This window comes from Marmota monax, unplaced genomic scaffold (assembly GCF_021218885.2).
Source record: "Marmota monax isolate L192 unplaced genomic scaffold, Marmota_monax_Labrador192_F-V1.1 WCK01_AAM20220418_F8-fsc00001, whole genome shotgun sequence".
Classification (NCBI taxonomy): Eukaryota; Metazoa; Chordata; class Mammalia; order Rodentia; family Sciuridae; genus Marmota; species Marmota monax.
The window spans coordinates 51,493,519-51,515,747 of NW_026693777.1; the positions used below are offsets into that span (position 1 = coordinate 51,493,519).

A 22,229-nucleotide genomic window follows, 5' to 3' on the forward strand; every position below is an offset into this window, starting at 1 on the left:
ATATGGAATGCTTTTTTTTTTTTTTTTAGGCAAGATAAATGCCAGGATCCTAGTTTTCAAGAAGACAAACTGTGGCAACAGACCTGGCTTCCACCTTGTCACAGCATTATTTGATAATCAAGAATCACAACACAAACCACAGAACACTCAAAATGCAAACAACCTTTGTTTTGAGTGCTTTCATTATTTTTGTTTGCTTTAAACTATAATCAAATTTTATCATGAAGCACTTAAGGAAATTTCAGGAAGATAGTTACAAAATAAAATACCGGGCACTAAGTAAAAAAATATTCAATAGGACAACTATTAAGGCTTTCAAATGCATTAACTATTGCTTTGATTTTTTTTAAAAAATATCCATATGAAAAAGAAATGTTCACTGGTTGAATACTAAATATAAATAGTAATATTTTAAAGCATAATCATAAGAAATTTCTGAGATCACACGCAATCAAGATACATCTCAACTTTCATCATTGCACTATTTACAATGACTGTCATTAGAGTTCTTGTCTTTCATCTAAAAAGCTTTCTTTTCAAGTTGTGCAATGGTAAGGTATTTAAGAAAAAATTAAAAGGAAACTAATTATGGAAGAAGACAAAGCACCCTCCCCCAACCTTAAGAATAACTCAACAATAAAATGTTGAAACATGTAAGAATAAAAGAGAAAGCCTAAAAATTCTAAAAAGGATTTTATATAATATGTATGTGCACATATATATTTTTCCAAAATATAAAAACCTTGGATAAAAAGTAACTGCTATTTCATAAATATTGGTTGATCTAATTCTGAAGTCAAGCTCTAATATTTAAAAAGAGCTAGATAACCTACAGCACCCTTTGAAAATAGTTGGGATCTCTTATTCAACATGACTTTTGAATTATAATGCCATAAAACTAAAATAAGGCAGGGAAGAAAATTATCTTTGTAAAAGACTGAAAATTCTATCTGTAATATTTAAACAATAAAATAAAAACTTCATTGAAGAAAAAATAACATTCAAAGGTATTATGCTTGCAATCAAACCTGAAATTAAAAACAAAAAATACCTCATGAGGCCCATGTACTTATGCCTCTAAAGTCAATTCAGTTTTATTACCCTATGTTAGGAACAGACCAAAAACCAATATGTTAACAGGTAGGTACCTGTTAAACTACACCATTAGGAAGAAAGGAAGGAACTTACAGCCTCTACCTGACGTATTACAACACCTTTGAAATACCATCTTACAAGCAATTAGCAGAAGTTGCTCTGAAGACAAAAAGAAGATCATAGATTTCTATTTAATCTAGGAATGATAAGGACTGCTAGAAGTATAAAACAGGGGTTTCATGAAATGGTGTTTTAAAAAAACCTGATATTTACATGGCAAAGATAAGACCTACCTTCCTCCTCCCAGCCCTCAGTACTAGGGATGGAACCCAGGGGGTGCTTTATCATGGAGCTACTTCTCCAGCCTTTTTTAAAATTTTGAGACAGGATAGTCTCGAGTCATTGAGATTACAGGCACACACTACCACATCCTGCAAGACCTACATCTTAGGCAACTACAGTTTCTAATTCTACACCTAAATAACTCTCAAATCTATCCACTTCTTATTATCTCCTTGTCAAATCCTCGCTCATCTGCCATTATATGTTGTTCCTAATTGATTGCATTAGACTCCTAACTAAACGCCCTTCCAGAGTCTTCTATGCCTGCCAAAATGATCACTTTTAAAGTTCTCTATAATCTTACTTTCAACCCCTATGTTATTCTCCCTCTCACTGGGTTCAGTTGCATTAGACTCTGGGTCTCCTTGAAAATATAAGCTCTTTCTGTCTCAAAAATTTCACGTCTCTCTCCTCCTGATATGTTCTTCCCTCAACTTTTCCCTAATTTCTACTTAATCCTTTAGGAAGACTCCATGACTCACCAGAGTAGCCTGTAACCTATGGCAGAAAGACAAGAAAACGTGATTGCCTCTGTTTATGAAGACTGTACTCCATTTTCCTAAGGGAAAAAATGTGCCTGCAATCCCCAAGCAGCTTTTATTCTTCTGTCTCTTCATTTTGGGAATGGCTTTCAAAATGAAATAACTTCCAAAGTAGTATGGCTTGGAATGTGTTCCTATCCATTCTTTAGGCCAGCAACTCAACACCCACCCCTCTACAAACTCTTCCCAACTCCAGCTGTTCCCTCTGAACAACAGTAATCCAGTGAGATATTCCAATCATCAAGCCTTGACAAACTGCAATTCTATTTGTTTATAAAATCAAGAAGATAGCACCATCATTTAGTTGTGCAACAAAAGCATTTTAATAGACTTCATGAGATTCTCACTGGACTAACATTAAAATTTGTTTTATATGCCAAAAATGGTTCTACTGTAGTCATGGAAGTGCAAGACTTACACACACATATGAAGTAACAACTAGTATAAGCATAGTTCTTACACTATATTTTGGTCCACAATCATTTTAAAAAGGCATGACAGGAACAGAACACTTAGTTCAATAAACTATTACCAGAAAAAGTTACAGATACATCTTTGAAGTAAAAGTAGGAATAGTGATCATTTTTGCTTGATATGAGACAAAATGATAACTACACAAGTACTTATTTCTATTGCAAACATTCCAAAAGAGACCAGTCCACAGATCACCCAAAGAAACGTATAAGAAAGAGTACACTGACAGCCAGGCAGGGTGCCGCATGCCTGTAATCCCAGCGATTTGGGAGGCTAAGGCAGAAGGATCATGAGTTCAAACCCAGCCTCAGCAATTGAGGGAGGTCCTAAGCAACTCAACTAGACCCTGTCTCTAATAAAATATAAATATAAAAAAGGGCTGGGGATGTGGTTCAGTGGTTAAGCACACATGCATTTAATCCCTGGTACCAAAAAGAAGGAAAAAATAAACTATATAGTGGTCAAAGACACACAACTTGTGAACTTGTCAGACTTTGATCACAAGCCTCTGTTCATCACTCAGTAGCCACATGACCTTAGGAAAAACTATTCAACCTTCACAAATCTATTTCATCATATGTAAAATGAAGACGCTTCTAATACATTTTGCAGATCCTAAAATGCTCTTGAAAAATACATATTTCTAAAATCAAAATGAAAGTAATGATTGTTGGGTAAAGAAACCAAATAGCCAAAATGAAAAAAAAAAAATTTTTGTGGCAGATTTATCACTGCCTGAGCAGGTACCAACTGAGTAAGAAGATATATACTTCAGCGCAATTGTGGCATAAGTACTGGGTGGCAATATATTTAACTGAACTTTTACTTAATTCAAGCTCTTAAAAATCTCTTCAAAAGGATTCTATTATGATATAGCATTGAAATGAAAAGTTATTATGCTCATAGAAGATTGTAAAGTCACATGCAATAAAAGTCAACTGAAATTCTGTCAGACTAGACCATAAAAATTTTCAAAGATAGGAGAAGTTAAAAAGGTTAGTATAACCAATTTAAAGGAGCTAAAAATCTAAATGTCAGAACTTCTAGCTGACTTTTAAGAAAAGCTATTGAATTTCAGGTATATGCTTTTTTTTTTTTTTTGGTACTAAGTATTGAACCCAGGGGTGCTCAACCACTGAGCCACATATATCCCCAGCATTTTTTGTTTGGGTTTTTTTTTTTTTTTTTTTTTTTGGTACCAGAGATTAATCTCAGAGGTACTCAACCCCTAAGCTATAGCCCCAGCCCTATTTTGTATTTTATTTAGAGAGAGGATCTCGCTGAATTGCTAAGTGCCTCTCTGAGTTGCTGAGGTTGGCTTTGAACTTGTGACCTTCTGTCTCAGTCTCCCAAGCCACCATGATTACAGGCATGCGCCATCACACCTGGCAAGGTATATGCATTTTAATTAACAATATTTTCAAGTTTAACCAAAGAGAAACCACCAATAAAATAGGTTTTTTCTTTTTTTCTTTCTTCTCTCAGGTGCTAGGGATTGAGCCCAATGCCTCACACATGTTGACCTTTGTGCCTCGTTCAGAAATCAACTTTCTTTGACAGTTTCTGTACTTTCAAAGGTGCTAAAAAGAGCCAGACATACATTCATTATAAAAGCAATATGCAAACATGATGATGCATATATCACTGTTAATGGCCAAAAACAATTCAGAAAAATCTAGACTCCCAGATAAAAAGACTTAGATTCAAACTTTATGTGATGTAAGAAGCTGGAGAATTACTAATTAGTTGAAAAAAGAAAGGAAAAAAAGAAAAGGGTAGGAATTATTTTTCTTCCAAGTTAAAAAAAAAATCCAATATTATTTACCTTAAAGCTTTTCAGTGAGGATCCAGTGAAATCATAGGTAAAAAATTTATAGTGGTGCCCTTGCACAGGGTAAGCAGTCAATGACTTGCTACTGTTATTATTAAACTTTTAAAAAACACTAATTTAAAAAATGACAATAAATTATTCTACTTTTATAAACATTAATCCAAACCCAATGGCTTGAACTACCATAAAAAGACTATTTTTTGGAGTTATAAAAATTTCCTAGTTAAAAATAACTTACACAATAATTACAGTAAGAAATATTTTAAGTAAGTATGAGGCAAACCTTATCTGAACCAGCTATTCACCAACACTGCACGTCCTCATTTAACAGGAAACCCTTTAATAGTAATTTTTATATACTATCTCCTAGTTCTGTCAGACATTAAGATCTTTGTAGCATTCTAAAAGAACTGACAAAAATTAAATATATGAAAAAATAGTAAGTTCATATACATTTATTTACTTAAAAAAAAGTCACCAATTGATAAAAAAAAGGCCAACTTGGGTAAACAGACATGCTTTCTGTAAAGCATACAAGTTTGTTTTTTAATTTTAATTAGTTGTCAAATTTTAATATTCTTTTGAAGTTCACATTTTCAGCTTCCCATGAAAAAACAGAATCTGGAAACATAGAAGACATGTCTATAATCAGCTAGAGCTGAGTAGTACATGCCCCTGCCTGGCCCCACTTTTTAACTGGGCATAATCTCCACCCTGCCTAGTTTTGTCTTTCATGTTACCTTCCCAGCCTTTGTAAGTATTTGAATCTGCACCTTTTATTGTACATATCTGGCTTGCTTTTCTAACCTGGAGTTTCTGACGAATTGGATAACGGAGCAGAGGCTTCAGCTAAGGCAGCTAACGTAGCTAATACTGATGTAGAGGAGTTTCCAAACTGAACAGCAGACACACCCGTTTCATCTATGAGAAAACAGAAAATAAATTTGAATTTTTAAGGAATTTAAACCAATGTATATTTCTCATATTGTTTTATTTTATTCAACTCTTAAGTGATGCTTGGAGGCATTAGTTTTTGAAAGGTAATATTATAGTACATTTTGTAATATTACCTTTCTTTAGATTGTTTTGTTTCAGAAAAATGTTTATGGCTAATACCAAAGAAACCAAGATGGCTGATATAATCTTACCCTTATTCTTCAACAGTCCTTGCTTAAAAGGATGGATACCTACTAATGCATAAAATCCCAACAGCTATCCTATATGCATCTCAATACCTGTTGCCTTGGATGAATTTTCTGAAGATACCAGACCTGTTAGGTTCACCACCCCTCCAGGTCCAATGATAAACTGTGGTGTTGCAGCATGTATCGTCACAGTGTCAGGACTCTCTGGGTTTGTGTTGATTTGGTTCTGCATAGCAATCTAGGGGAAAAAATCACCACAGTGCTTTCAGAATTACAGTCAGAATATTTGGTACAGATTCTCAATGTAATACAAATATGATTTTATAGGCGCATTCTCTAAGAAGAAACATAATACAAATGGAAATGGTTTGATCATTGGAACACCAAGAGTGTAGTATTAAAACATAGATATGAATTTATATATTTTAATCCCCTGTTGAGTAAAGCAGAACAATTCTATTAGAGGAGAAATGGGTATCTGAAAGCTTTTATAGAGCACAGGAAAACAGGAGATTGAAAGATATCCTGTTGCTCTATAGGTGTGGAAATAAGAATTATTCAAATTGTTCCCAATCTTCAACTCCAACCCTCAAACTGCACTCTTAGATACAAAGGAATGAAAAAGGCACGGTAAAATTCATTTTCCTGAACATAAAACAGCTTTCAAGTAACTCATGGTAGTTAAATGAAGTCAGAGACGACAGTTCCACTGGGAGGAACAAGAAGATAGACAAGAAGAGGCAGTAAACAAAGAAAATAATATATCAATGTTGTCTAGCTGAAGAAAAAAGAAGTCATGTTGGTTACTAGAAAAGCCAAATATACCCATTTCCACAAACAATTTTTTTTTTTAAAGAGAGAGTGAGAAAGAGAGTGAGAGAGAGAGAGAGAGAGAATTTTTTTAATATTTATTTTTTAGTTTTCGGCGGACACAACATCTTTGTTTGTGGTGCTGAGGATTGAACCCGGCATGCATGCCAGGCAAGCGTGCTACAGCTTGAGCCACATCCCCAGCCCCACAAACAATTTTTTTTGAGGACAGTGAAAATAAAAGAAACAAATCTGAATGATAAAGACAGCATCACTTACTCAAAGGATGTCATTACAGTTGCTATTTATTTTTTAATTTTTATAAAATAATTTAAAACAGACTTTGAAAATCCATTTGGTTTTTCAGCAAGAATAATTAATAAAATAAGCTACCTAGAGGGTAATTCAGAAACTTGAAAACACAGAAAAGTAATCACCTTATCTAATCTTCTATTACATAAAAAGACTGTGTGGTCTTACCATCAGGAAAATGAATAGTATTGAACTAAGAGGAAATGAAAGAAAAAAGACTGTCCAAAATAACTGAGTCCAAAATAAAAAGCTACAAGCTTTCAGTAATCTACAACATAGAGATCCATCTACCTGAACAGCTTCCTTTTGTTTGCTTTCTTAAAAATTAAAATCCAAGTTACCTGTAATATTTCTGCTAAATCTTCATTTCCATTGTCTATTGAAATATCAAATGCAGTTTTACAAAATTTACTTTGCGTGTGTACATCAGCACCATATTTGATTAAAAGTTCCACCACCTCTTGATGATTGTGTTCTGTGGCCCAATGCAGAGCTGTCATTTTTAACATGTCCTTTGCATTAACGTCAGCACCATGCTACAAAAAAATATTTCAAAATGAGAGATTGCTAAAACATGGAAAACAAAAATTCCCGACATGCTTTGAAGCAAGAACAAATACCATAGTTGATTTTCTGTGTTAAACATGCTTTCTAGCAATTACCCTTTATCTCTCCCTTTATCATTCTTCTTTCATGCTGATCTTCCTACTATTTTCCTTCTCATTTCTTGAAATGAGGCAATTATTCTTTTAGTTACTCAACTACAGGCATGAAGGGACAGGAATGGCATAAGAAGTGAAGGAAAACTATGAGCACTTCTCCAAACTCTTTTTAATGTTGTATTAGAATTGATCCCCTAGTTCCTCATTTACACAAAATCACCCTTTGCTTTCAAAACCAGCACAACACAAGCAATTAGAAGGGAGCTATCTAGTTATCCAGTATAATCACCAGTAAACACAGGTGGTTATAATACAGCTTATCAGAATAGAGATATGTTATATGTGTAAAATAAGCACTGGAATTCAAAGACTTAGTACCAAAGAAACAGAATGTAAATTATCTCAATAATTTTCAGATCAGTTCATGTTGAAATTATAATGTTTTGAATATTTTGGATCAAAAATAATATTCATTTTTACTTTTTGAATGTAGATACAAGTATATCTAGAATTACATGTAATTTGCATACATGGCTTACATTGAATTTCTTTTGGATAGGTTCATCTAAAGACCAGAATAAAAAGGACCAAGAATAAGGACTATTGCCAGGTGTGACGGCACATGCCTATAATCCCATTGGCTTGGGAGGCTGAGGCAGGAGGATCACAAGTTCAAAGCCTGACTCAGCAATGACGAGGCACTTAGCAACTCAGTGAGACCCGGTCTCTAAATAAAATACAAAATAGGACTGGGGCTGTGGTTTCGTGGTCAAGTGCCCCTGAGTTCAATCCCTGATACCCATCCCATGTAAAAAAGAATAATGTTGCAAAATTTTCTACAACACATTTTTGCATCTAGATAATTAAAGGTAAATCCCCATTTATATTACCTATCAATTTGTTAATCATCCAAGCCTAATGTTCCCTTCCGTAGGCATTTGGACTATATTGACAAACTTGTTGTTGTCCCTTACCCTAAGGACTTTCAATTGTTTGACTTAACTAAGAATATACCTAGAGAAAGTTTTCCCCTCACAAAAGAAAAATTTAATTTTCATTTGATGGGCTTACACACCAAAAAAAAAAAAAAAAGAGAGAGAATCACCACAGGTAAAACACTAAGTAGGCATTCAATAAAATTATCTCCCTCCTCCTTCTTATAAACTCATAAGAAGTTTCAATAGCAAAGACCAAAAAAAGAAGACATACCTTAAGCAAAACCTCTACTATGCTGGCATGGCCCTCAGAAGCTGCCATGTGTAATGGTGTTCGGTCCACTTTGGTTCTGGCATCCCTACTTACACCAGCTCGCAGTAGTACCTCTGTGGTGGAATAATGCCCATATTGTGCTGCAAGATGAAGTGGAGATGTTCCCAGCTGTACCACAGGAGAAAAAAAAAAAATTCAAATTTATGATTACTTTTGCTACACATGGTGGCACATGCCTGTAATCCCAGCTACACCAGAGGCTAGGCCACGAGGATCCCAAATTCAAGGTCACCCTGGAAAACTCAGTGAGATTCTGTCTCAAAATAAAAAATAAAAAGGGCTGGGGATGTAGCTCAGCAGTACTGTCTCTAGGTTCAATCCCTAGTACCACAAAAAAATAAAAATAAAAAATATACAATTACTTTTAATATATCACTATAATTTATATGCTATATTTTCTATTTATATAGTAATCTGTATACATGGTAATCCAAAATGAATTACTAGATTTAAGCTTATCATATCTTCATGGAGGTCGTTAAGAATTCTCATACAATTATCAGTGAGGAAGAAAAGTCAGGCATTTCCTTTAATTCAAAATTTCTGTAAATAACAACCTAAATAAAATTAATTTCATTAAGAATTAGAGATAGAGAGTTTCAGAATTTTTCTGAATATTGGAATATTTTCTTTATACCAGTCATACAAAACTTGCTATAATAACTTCCTTTCATCTATAAAATTAATCTCAAATAAATTTAATAGTGTAGAATTTAGGTCAAAACTTTTTGCAGAGTTTTTAAAAATGTACATAAACAAGACTATCTCGATGATCTTTTCTAAGGGGTTCATGTAGTCTTTTCTCAAAGGAAAAATCTGAAATGCATTTGTCAAAGTTAAGTCCAGAGAGACCCAAACAGAGCTCAGTTCTGAAATTAGACCCACAGTATCTAGCCATTAAACTGACATCCACAAAGTACAAAGGAAATTTTAAAATATGAGCAAAATTTAGAAATGTTGTATCACATGCATTTAGAAGCACAGAAAATCCCTACAACTCTTGATTATCAAAACACTGATGTTCTAAGGAGCTCATATATTTCACTAGAACATGAAATTTGCTCAGATTACCACTGCAATAAAAGCACCTAAAATTTTTAATCACTTTCTATTGAACACATTGTTCTAAGACCTTCACATACTAATCTCATTTAATCTCTTCATAGCATAAATACTATTACTATCCTCATTTAGCAGTAAAAGAACCTAAGGCACAAAGAGGTTACTAATTTGCCTGAAGTCACACAACAAATAATCACAATACAAAGTTAGGTATGTGCTCTCAATATGTGATAAAAATTGAAATTATTTACCTTGGGAATAATTTTTTTATTACTACAAAAACACGCATTTTTAAATGGAAAAATCATTCTAGTAGAACAAAGGAAATTTCTGAACAATCCTTTCTTTCTCCATGCTTTGTCATATTTTCCTAAAACAAACTCTTTTCTAAATTCTTTAAGTACTTCAACAATCCATTGAGCAACTATGGCTCTTTCTTAGTGTGATATTAAGGCTTACTTTGTATTTTTTGTTTTATTCCTGAGCATTTCCCCTTTTGGTTGATGATGAAATATATATATATACATACATACACACACACACACATATATATATATATATATATATATCTGTGTATGCACACATACATACATGTAGTTGAAAAAAAGGCAGACATCTGTGAAAGTCAACACCACAGTCCAGAAGTAAAATATTGACAATAATTTAAAATCTTCCCACACAACAGTCTCTAATCACAAAGACAAGAGATAAATAATACTCAAAACTTTGTGACAAACACTGCTTTTCTGTGTACCATTTATGCATTCTTAAATAATACATTTTGGTTTTGCCCATTTTGAATTTTTTTAAACAGAATCATACTGTATTTTCTGTCACTTGCTTTCCTTTGCTTAATATTATGTTCTTAAGATTCACTCATTAATGAGTACAAACATAGTTCACTAACTCTCTATGATATCCTACTTAGTGAGTAATTCGCAATTAATTTAAACAATATACTGATGAATATTTGTATCATTTCCATTTTTGTTACTATGGATTACAATGCTGCATAATGTACTCTTATGTGTATCTCAGAAATATGAATAAGATTTTCTTCTATTGGAAATATTCTTAGAAATTCAACTGATAGGTCACAGGGGTATGCACATGCTCAAATTTATTCAGTACTGCAAAATTATCCTCCAAAACAATTCTACCAATTCAAACTTCCACCAGAAGTATCAGAGAGTTCCCAATTCACCATCTCTTCACCAAGGCTTTGTACTGCCAGGCAATCTTTGCTAATCCAGTACAGAAGAATTTCTTAATTTTACTTTTATTTGCCCAATTATTAATGTAGTTGATCATCTTTTCATGTTTATTGGTCAATCCCTCTCTTGGGAAAGTATCACAGTGAGTCATTTGTCTATTTTCTATTTCCTTGTCTGTCTTTTTATTACTTACCCACAGGAATACCTTATGTACTATGGATACTAATCCTTCTTATAACCTTTTTGTCTTGATGTACTATAGGATCACTAACATTTTTTTTTTAAATTGTTGTTGTTGTAAGAAAAAGAAAATGTTTTATTGCTTTGCAAGCAAAGGGGAAACACAGGGAACTCCTGTCCTACAGCCTGTGATTCTGCCCATTATAGGGAACAGGAGATTTTTAAAGAGGTGATTCAGATAAATGAGATAAGGGAAAATAGATCAGGAAGGAGAAGATCAAGGTGGACAAGGTTAGGGAAAAGAAGATCAGGGAGAAAGTCAGGGAAAAGAAGGTTGGGAAAAAGAAATGAGCTTTTAAAGTGACAAGGAATATACTCAAATCATCAACTGAACCCGTTACATTTCTCCACTGTCAATTTCTAGCCTTCATTTCTATGAAAAGAGGGTGACGACATCTCCAAGCTACTTCCTGCTGAAAGCGGACAATGAATGGGGATCTTTAGAATGGAGACTTTTTATTTTTTGCCATTCTATCTTATGGGTTTTTGTTGCATAGTTGCAAAGGTGGAAGAGCAACAGAAGTAAAGGGCAATGATGAACAGGGTAGTCAGAATGGGGCAGAGTAGACCTAGTAAAATAGACTTAGTATCTTTTGGTATCTAAGAGAAAAAGCTAGAAAACCAGTCAGTTAGGCCTGTCCCCATCCCATCCATAAGGGAGGTGTGGTGGTCAAGGATCTGTTGTAGCCAGGTTGCTCACTACCTGATCTTTTCAATACTGGTCCCCACCTGTGAGGAGGTGTTAACATAAATGCAGCAAGACATATTAGCTAAAGCACAACTCCCCCTTGCTTGGCCAATAGTCTAATGTCATAGGGTTATCTAGAATTACCTTGGCCAAGGAGTCCAGATAAGTCTATAAATTTAGATGGACAAGGTATCTCATTGGCCAAAATGATCAAAGTTTTTAACAGATTTCAGAGGACCCAATGGTGTGCCCCAATCCTCCATGAAGATAACAAGGTGTAACCAATAAGTATTCATCACTATCAGGAATTCCAGCAAGGAGGTCCCAGGCCAGTTGAATAAAGAACTTTAGGGAACTTCCCCAGTGAGCTCATTCCTTCAAGGAATGAATTGAAAATGGTGTCACTAAATTGCCTAGAAAATATTGGGTGGGAAATGTGAAGTTTCTGAGACATTTGTTAGCCCAAATTTTACAGATGAACACATGTCCCTTGTTCTCCCTGATCTTTTCCTCAACCTTCTCCTCACTGATCTTCTTTTCCCTAAACTTCTCATCCCTGATCTTCTCCTTCCTGACCTATCCTCCCTAATCTCATTTCTCTGAATCACCTAGTTAATTTTACAGATGAACACATGTCCTGCAGGGGACTATAATGTTTTTATATATGGATTTATTTTTTTTTTACAAAAATGATCCTGCTGAAGATTTGTTGGGCTACTCAAATCTCTGGGTTATCATCTTTCATCAGTTCTGGAAAATTCTTCATGACTGCCTCTTCAAATTATTTCCTCCCAGTTCCCCTCCTTGAGGATCTATGGTTAGATATATGGTAGACTTTCTTATCTTTTATGATTCTTAGTGTATCACTTATATTTTCTACTTATTTTTTCTGTCTATAATCCATATTTCTTTTCATATTTTATCCTCCAGTTTACTAATTTTCTCTCTAGTTGTGCCTAACCTGTTACTGAAATTTAAAGTCCTTAGTAGTTGTTGTAACCTTTTCAGCAGGTTATTGTTCAAGTTGTTTTGTGTTTTTATGTTTATTTTTAACTGTTTGTTTTCCTTCAAATTTCATTAGTGGATATGTTACCTTGTTTTTATTTTTTATACTGTTTTCCTTGCTCCTCCCCACCCTCTGCCAGGGTTGAGGACCAAACTCAGGGCCTTGTTGAGAACCAAACTCAGGACTTGCTAGGCAAACACTCTGCCACTAAGATAAATCCCCAGCCCCTCGTTAGTGAATATGAAACCTGGAATAAAGGTACCTTACTCTAGAAAGGATATGTATTTTCTTCTGCCAGAAACCTGAGGTAATTCCTAGTCCAAAGAACACTTCAAATTTACTTCTCAGTTTACAAAATACACAGGTATATGAGTTCAAGTGCAAACACATTTAAGGAATGGCTTGTGGTTCCAAATTTTCATCAACAAAATTTTCCTTTTCTCTATTAGTCCCTTGGGTCAAGTCAGGTCATTTTCTTTGTAACACCCTATCACATGAAAAGAAAAGGTGAGGGTATTTCTGATTTACCTTTACAGGCTGAAGGTGCAGCTTGTTAGGATTACAGAATTATGGAGAGAGGGATTTCCTATCAGATCTCTCTCTCCATGAGTAGCCCCAGCCCTTTGTCTTCAGAACCCCACACTAGTGAAGTGGGAAAACCAATAATAGGTAGATCTACATTCAGCAAATGTTCCTAGGGGAAAATTTCTCTGGGTTCCAGCCTTCACTTAGTTCTTCAGGTTGACAATTCCTTTCTTTCTAATTTAGCAGCACATTTAAGATTTTCTTGAAAATAGCTAATGAAAGAATCTTTATTTCTTAAAGACAGACACTGAAATATCTGTGGAAGAAATTATATGGATTTTGGAATTTGCTTCAAAATAACACAAAACAAAAGAAGTGGATGCAATTATAAAGGAAATAAGATCCATGATGATTTAATGTTTTTTAAGTGAGATAAAGGCTATGCAGGGATTGAAATTTATGCCTGAAATTACAGAATAAAAAAAAATTACATGGAAAAAAAGCGGGGATAAGTAAAAAAGGGAAAAAAATCAAAATCTGGACTTTATAATTGTTAGCAGAGGATTAATCCAGATTTCAAGTCCTCTGTATTCCCAATACCATGCCTTTTGATTTATCCCTGGAATTAAACAGTTTGGGGGAATTTGGGTTTTGTTTTTTAGGGTTTTTTTGGTTTTTTTTTTTAACCTTCCCACAATCGCCTTCTATAGTGATCTATAGTGATCAAATTCCTTTCTTCCCCTTAGGTCATGTTTATAATAGGTTGTACAATTATCAACTGAAATACAAACTTTTTTTTTTCTTTTTTAGAAGTTACATTTCCTATCTTTATCTGTTACGTTCTGGATTATAATTTTACCTGTGTTATTTAAAAGACCTTTAATTTAAATCCTAAGCAGATACATATTATATTAACCCCATATTAGTGAACTTCAAAGCCTAAAAGAAAAACTTTGGTGACAGAATACTCACATAAAATTGTCCAGTATCAAAGACAATTATACGAACCATTTATTTTAAAAGTTAGTTATAATTCTAAAAAATAAAAACAAATTTGCAAAAAAAAAAATCGTTTTTTTAACCACTTAAAAGTATTGATAAATTTTTTATCTGGAAAAAGTCAAAAATGAGAAGCAGAAGAAGAAGAAACCACAACATTAAAGTTATTCTTTACCCAGTCTGTAGTAAAAGGAGCTCCATTTGCCATCAAAATACGAACTTCATCATCTTGACCTGCTCGTGCCGCTTCTAAAAGCTTCTTTCCCAAATCTACCAGGGACATCTAAACAAAACATAGATGAACTGAACATCAAAATCTATATTTATATATGACATGACTTTTCCCCTCTTGTCTTTATTATTAAGTCCACTTTCAATTATCCCTTCAAAAGGTTACAGTATGGTTAGTTTAATCTACAGCTGGAGATCACACAAAAGCAATTTATATTTGGATGTTAGGAATATATTTTCCTTTCTCATTAAGTGTTTACCTAGAATAAAATGAAGTTTGAATTCTTCAAATATAGCTGGTAAAAGTAAGTTATCAGAGAAAAGGTAGTCTAAAATTTAAAATTAGCAACTAACTCTTTTCATTGGAGAAGGTGTAGTAATAAAATTCTTCATAAAAATAAAGTATAAGACACTGTGTTCTATTACTGGTGCAAATTTTGTCTTCTTTGTATTGGGGATTAAACTCAGTGTTTTACCACTGAGCCACATCCTTATTGGTGCATATTAAACTGAATCTACTACATTTTTGCAATAGTGAATGTATTGAAATTTTATTTATTTATTTACTTACTTATCTGCTGTACTGGAGACGACACCAGGGATACTCTACCATTAACATACATTCCCCAATCCTTTATATTTTTAGACAGGGTTTCACGGAGATGTCGAAGTTGGCCTAGAACTTGCAATTCTCCTGCCTTGGTCTCCTGAGTAGCTGGGATTATAGGTGTGTGCTACAGCACCTAGTTGTGTTTGGAATTTAAAATAAATATTTTCTGCCCTTTTACATTCAATGAACATTTACATTCTTCCAGAAAAGGGCACAATTTGTGTTCCGTTAAAATACTATTAAAAAAAAAAAAGTCTAACCGTTATTATGATTAGACCATGTGTCTCAGTAGGAAACCAGAAAGAATAATTTGTGTCTTGAATTTAAGAGATCTGACAGAGTAATGTCCCAGCCTAGAGTGTGCTATGTGTATGTGATATCTTCTTGAATAAGAAATATTTAAATATACGTAAGAAAAAGATCATGACAGGAGTATTTAAGTAAAGAAAGATTTGAATATCAGAGACACTTAAGATTCATGAGAAGATAGTTCTTAGGAAAAGAAAGTTTCCAGACCCAGAAAGACTATTCAGCTAGAGAACCACCCAATGATATTAAATAACATCCTAAAAAAAATAAAACAGGTAGTTTAGGCCAGAGGGGAAGGGCAATATGAAACCTGTGATTTATATAAGAAAAATGTGTGTGGGATGTGAACTTGTCTCAAAAAACAATAATATACTCTATGAGGGTTAGGTAAGTGGTCAAGGGAAAATAAGTTGTAAGGAAGGAAAGACAGGTTGATTAGCGTATCCTAATAATAGCTATTACTCTAGAAGGGAAAAAAAAAGGTGCGTGTGTGTGTGTGTGTGTGTGTGTACACACACATGCATGAAAGAGAGAAACTGGCAGAGTTTGGAAGATTATTTCTGCCATGAAGGAATAAAATGTACTACATAATTAAAAATGATTTAAGAAAATCTAAAATGAATAATTATATTAAAAGGTCCCTAAAAGTATGAAGAATTACGCTACGCCAGTGTTGTATTTTTTTGGTAGATTCTATGAAATGAGAACAACCCAGCAGAGGAATAACCAGGAGTAGCCACTAACATTAGAAAACTTGCACAATAACTAAGTGAGATGTACATCCAAAACAGGTTTATCAGTTACAGGGCATGAGATAATTTCTTAGAGTTGTTCTCTTTCATACAATAAAAATAATTCACATGGGGCTGGGGTTACGGCTCAGTGGTACAGCTAGCCTCCCACTTGTGAGGTCCTGGGTTCGATCCTCAGCACCACATAAAAATAAATAAATAAAATAAAGGTATTGTGTCCAACCGCCACTAAAAAATAAATATTTTTTAAAAATAATTCACATTATATCCTATGGTGAGGAATAAGAAAAATAACACATGTATTTAAGTTTTATGTGGGGTTTTCTAATGTGCTTTTTTTGGTGACAACTGCAGCATTTTCACCTTCAAATTGATCTCTAATGAAGGCTTTTTTCTAAAGAATATTTTGTGACTTGATAGTAAAAATTAACATTGGGGCTGGGGCTGTGCCTCAGTGCTACATAGAACACTCACCTAGCACTAGAGCACTCACCTAGCAAGTGTGAGGCCCTGGGTTCGACTCTTAGCACCACATAAAATAAATTTAAAAATAAATATATTATGTCCAACTACAACCAAAAAAATAAATATTTTTTAAAAGTTAACAAATTCAAAAGGCAAAGAATCTGCAACAATACTTTCCTATTAAAGATAGCATAAGGACAAAGGAAAAATAAAAACTGACTTCTCCCCTATATTAAATATAGTAAAATGTAAATTTGCCACATTAACACACACTCTATATTTTAGATAAGCAAAATTTCATCGAAATCTGGATCTACAGTGAAATACATCTTTCAAAATGTTTTTAAATATGTTTTGCACAAGTAGTATCAAACCAGCTTGCATTCTTTCACCATAGGTAGTGCCAGATGGTTTAGATGGATATCTTTTATAAAGTGCTAGTTTAGGGCTTTTCTTCATTTCTGAATTAGATTGTATTCCTTTCTCTGATATTTGTAAACATTTACATTCTGGATATTAGGTCTTTTGTCAAATACAAAATTATGAATATCTCCTTCCCGAATCCTGATTTTTTTTTACTTCAATCCCATGTTTTTTCTTTAATATCACATATTATCCTCTATGGGTAAATAACTGTTACGTTTCATAAAAATGTGAAACTTCTAGGTATTAAAAAATTGAAAATAAAATAATCAAAGATGGAAAAAGAATGAATATGTTTACCACAAAAATTACTGAAAGAAAATTAAAGTTTTCATTATTTAAAAGGTCTAACCCAAAATTCAAAAAAGGAAAAAATGAACAGCAAGAACTTCACACATTAATAGTCAAAAGACATGACCATATATTTTGCAAAAGAGAAAACAGTTTATAAGCAAAATATTCTATGTCATTGATAGTCAATAAATGTAAATAATTTTAAAGGAATTCCTAATACAGTCAAGGATAGGTGAAACTGATACTTTCATACATCGACATCTCATGTATTCTGATAGCAATATAAATGGATCAGCTTTACTTAAGTCAGTTTGGTAAATTTATCAAAAATTACAAGAAAGTTCAAGTCTATGGGTCCAATAGATGATTTCACCTCTGAAAATCTATTCTAAAGGAAAAACATAAACTCAAACAGATCAATAAAAATTACATATGTATATATACATGCAACAATCATTTTTATAACATAAACAATCTAAAGATCGGAAAATATTTAAATTGCAGAATCTAATAGAACAAGATACAGTAATTTAACTGATTGCAAAGCAATATAATAACAAAAACTTGTGTCATGTTAAGGGAATAGACATAAAACTAATGTTTTTATTTAAGAATGTTGAAATGTACACATAAAGAAAAAATACTGAGGGGCTTGGGTTGTAGCTCAGTGGTAGAGCACTTGCCCAGCATGTGTGAGGCCTTCGGTTCGAGTCTCAGCACCACATATAAATAAAATAAAGGTACATTTACAACTAAAATAAATATATATTTTTTAAAAAGAAAAAATATGGAAAAATATTAAGTATTAGGATGGTATGATTATGGGAAATTTTTCCTCCACTTTACAAAGTTTCTTTAATGTTGTTATACTACCTTCCCAATTGAAAAAGTGTCTTTTGTTAAAGGAACAAATTACATTACATAACTCCAACTAAGTAAATGATGACATTAATTTATATACTCCTACCTTACTGGACAAGAGGAGCAGAAAAAATAAAGAAATTGAAGAATTTTAAAGACTGAAAATAGCAAAATTATTGACTTGCTTATAGCATTGCAATAAGACGATAAAGCATACAAGCAAATCAACTTCTGTAATTCTATAAGTGTCTTAACTATTCAAAACATACCATATTTAAGGACCAAGGACACTTAAAAGTTACTCTGATTTTAAAACTCCATGAGCAATATAAATACATATACAGCTATAGTAGATTAATGTAGCTGGATATTTAGAAATCAGTAGTTCTCAAAGGTAGTAGCAAAAGCCCCATTTGTATATTTATGAAGTCATTTGGGGGATTACTGGGGGAACTAGCAGCATTTAAAGACACGTGTAAGGGATAGCAGATGTCCAGCAATGTTATATACTCATTGCAAAGAACTATCATGAATCCTGCATGATTTTTAGTTTCCACTAAGTATATCTAAAACTGGAACCTAACTAAATTTTACATGTATACAAAATGTGTTTTTTCACAGTGTTAATATATCCCACATTTTCCAAAATGCAACCATATCATGAATTCATGTGTTTTGTTCAGAACTTTACTAAGAGCTCTTTACCATTTTGGAAAATTGTGTCATCAATGTCAATGCTACTTTGGTATCTACATCACCAATACAACACAATCAGCTTATACACTTGTCCCTTGGTATTCATGGGGCATTGGTTCCAGGACCCAACACAACAAAATTTGTGAATGCTCAGTCCCTTGAACATGGTGGTATAATATTTGCATATAATCTATGTACATTCTCACATATACTTTAAATCATATCTAGACTAGTGACAACAACTAATGCAATGTAAATGCTATATAAATAGGCATTTAAGTAACAATGACAAGAAAAGTACATATTCAATACAGACACAATTTCTTTTCATGCATTTTTGATTTGTTGTTGGTTAAATCTGAGAATGCAGAACCCACAGATACAGGAGCTAACTGTATAACTATCACATTCACAGTGATTTTATATACAGGTGCAAGCATTCAACTACCTCACTGTGACATCTGGTATAATCTAGTTAATTATTTAATATTTTAATAACATTTTATTTTAAATTGCTTCCCTTCTATTTTTCCTTCATATTATAAGCAAGAGATTGTACTTTTTGAAGTTATGCAGATCTAAAAATATTAACTACAATTTTCATTTCAAGTTCGAAGACGGGGCAATATATTATAAAAAGGTAGCAATGGATCTAAATAAGATCAAAAAAACAATGGAATATGCAAGATCAAAATCAAAGATGCTCTAATTTTCTTGTCAAGATCATTAGTAAAATAATGAAAAATACCAAAAGACAACAATCATCTTTGATTCTCGCCCGAAAAAAATCATATATATATAGTGAAATAATTCTGATTCACAGAGGAACTCAGCTGTATTCAGATAGCAAAACTGATCAAGGGTACCTTAGCTCAAGGTGAAGTCTTTAGTTTACTCATTTTAATATCTATATATTAAATTGTCAGAGGTAAAGTGCTACATTAAAATAAAATTATTTAAAGGGTTAAGGGTTAGTGATTAAAAAAATGTTGCTTTTTAGTGTGGCAAATAACTTTTCACCCTTAACAAATGAAAATTTAATTCAATAAATTTTAATGAATGTTAAAAACACTGAAAATACAGTGTTGAATAGCAATTCTTGCTACCTAGTTTAACCAAAACAAATCTATTGTAATAAATTCTACCCTGAATTTATCTATTTTCATAACATCTACAGAGGAACTTCAAATTATTTACACAAAAGCTACGTCTTCCTTACAAGTACTGTACATTCCAATAGGGCCATCTAGCGGTAACAGGAATTACTACCAATAATTACACAAAAGCTTTAAGTATTGTTTTAAATTTCTATAATATGGCTTATAGAGTTGTTATAACAATTATATTATCTACTAGACATGAAAATACTCCATAAAATTGTAAGGTACTAAACCCATGTAAATTGTTACTATCACTCTTAAATAAGAATATGAATAAAAACAAAATTTTAAGCCTGTTATAAATAAACCTTAATTGTCTCACATTAGAAATTTTAGGATAAACTTTTTATATCACTTTTCTGCTCAACAAATACAATTATAAAATTCAATAAAACTCTTCTAAGGTTCCGTATCAAACAATTTAGCACTACATGTTTCAAAAGCCTTTAAAATGTTCTTACCCTTTCATTTATTAATTCTATACATATAAATTCAAAGTATTTGAAAAATATATATTAATAGTGATATTATTTAAAATAAGGAAAAGCAAATTTCCAATTATAAATAATGGTTAAAGAAACTAAAACATGTCATAATGAAATACTGAAGTCTCTCTCTCTCTCTTTCTCTCTCTTGATACTTAGAGATTCAATCACTGAGCTACTTTTTATTTTGAGACAGGATCTCACTAAGTTGCTGAGGCTAGCCTGCAACTTTTGATCCTCTTGCCACTGAGTCACTGCAATAATAAGTATACTCCACCATGCCTGGCTTGTAGTCTTTTATTTTTATTTTTTACCTTTTACTATGGAAAAATTTTGATAAGTATATACAAGAATAGGCAATAGTATAATAAACTCATACACAACCACCACTTCATTTAAATATCATCAATGTATGGTCAACTCATTTCCCATTCACACACATTTTTCTGAAGTATAAGACATCATACCATTATATATGTAAATATTTTAGTATAGATAATATTGCATTCATTTACAAATATTTACAAATAGTATATAACAGTTTAAAATCAGAACTCCCCTGAAATCTGCACATTGCGATCTAAACTATGTAAGAAATGTATAGAAAAATACTTGGAAACAATATACCATGGTAATAAAAATGATGAATTTCCCTGTTGTCTACTTTTCTCTATCTAGTAATTTTTCTATAGCAAGCATTTATTATGCAAGTTATTAAAAACAAATTTTTATTTATTTAAAAGCTTTTCATTAAAATCAGATGCCTTTAATGTAGAACATTAGATGCTGAAAAAGCATCATTTTGTCAAGTGTGGTGATACACACCTGTAGTCTCAGCAACTGGAGAGTGGCTGAGGCAAGAGGATCACAAATTTGAAGCCAGCCTCGGTAACTTAGAAGAACCTATCTCAAAATTAAAAAATAAAAAGGGCTGGTGACGTGGTTCAGTGGTAAAGCATCCTGGGATTCAATCCTCAGTACCAAAAGAGAAAAAAAGAAATATGTACTTCAAAATCATCTCTAGACTTCCTGTGTTTTTGCTCCTCAGAAGTAAACACTATTTAAATGTTTAGTGTATATCCTTCCAGAACTTCTCTATGCATATAGAAACACATATACAAAACAAGAAAAGGGATCATATTATACTGTTCTACAACTTTGTATTTACCTAACCAGAATCCTCTTATCAGTGACATCTTCCTATGTTAGTACATACAGATCTGAACACTCTTCTTAGTGGCTGCACAGTATTATAGAGTGTGGCAGGCCAAGCAATGGTCCCCCAAAGACGTCTAGATCCCAATTCACAGAATCTATGTTACCTTACATATCAAAGGGGAGTTTGAAGGTGTGATTAAATTAAGGACCTCAAGATAAGATTAACCTGTATTATACAGGTGGGTTCAAAGCATCACAAGGGCCCTTTTAAGAGGGAGAGAAGAGGAGCAGAAAGAATCAAGAGAAGTAGGTGTACAATGAGAGCCAGAGGATCAAGTCAGAGAGAATGAAAGAGATGAAGAGTAGGGGAGAGAGATTTAAAGACTCTGCACTGCTGGCCTTGACAATGGAGGGAGGGGTCACGTAGCAAGAAACGCAGGCCATCTTTTTAAGACAGAAAAGGCAAGAAAAGGGATTCTCCCCTAAAGCCTCCAGAAGGAATATAGCCCTCCTGAAATCTTAATTTTAGGTCTTTGGGCCTCCAGACTGTAAAATAAAAACTCTTCTGT

At 33.0% G+C, this 22,229-nt stretch overlaps 1 protein-coding gene across 8 annotated transcripts in view; it reads right to left on the reverse strand.

The window, feature by feature from the left end:
* Positions 1-22,229, reverse strand: part of Gabpb1 (GA binding protein transcription factor subunit beta 1) — a 61,280-nt gene that overhangs the window by 14,753 nt on the left and 24,298 nt on the right. For 4 of the 8 annotated variants that reach the window (XM_046460831.2, XM_046460829.2, XM_046460830.2 and 1 more), the window contains exons 2-6: positions 14,392-14,499; positions 8,423-8,590; positions 6,893-7,087; positions 5,520-5,667; positions 5,092-5,205 (exon numbers count right to left, since the gene is read on the reverse strand). In XM_046460831.2, coding sequence (XP_046316787.1) covers positions 5,092-5,205; positions 5,520-5,667; positions 6,893-7,087; positions 8,423-8,590; positions 14,392-14,499 — 733 coding nt within the window. The remainder of the gene's footprint in view (positions 1-5,091; positions 5,206-5,519; positions 5,668-6,892; positions 7,088-8,422; positions 8,591-14,391; positions 14,500-22,229) is intronic. The other 4 variants (XM_046460833.2, XM_046460832.2, XM_058584793.1 and 1 more) reach the window with 1 other exon arrangement.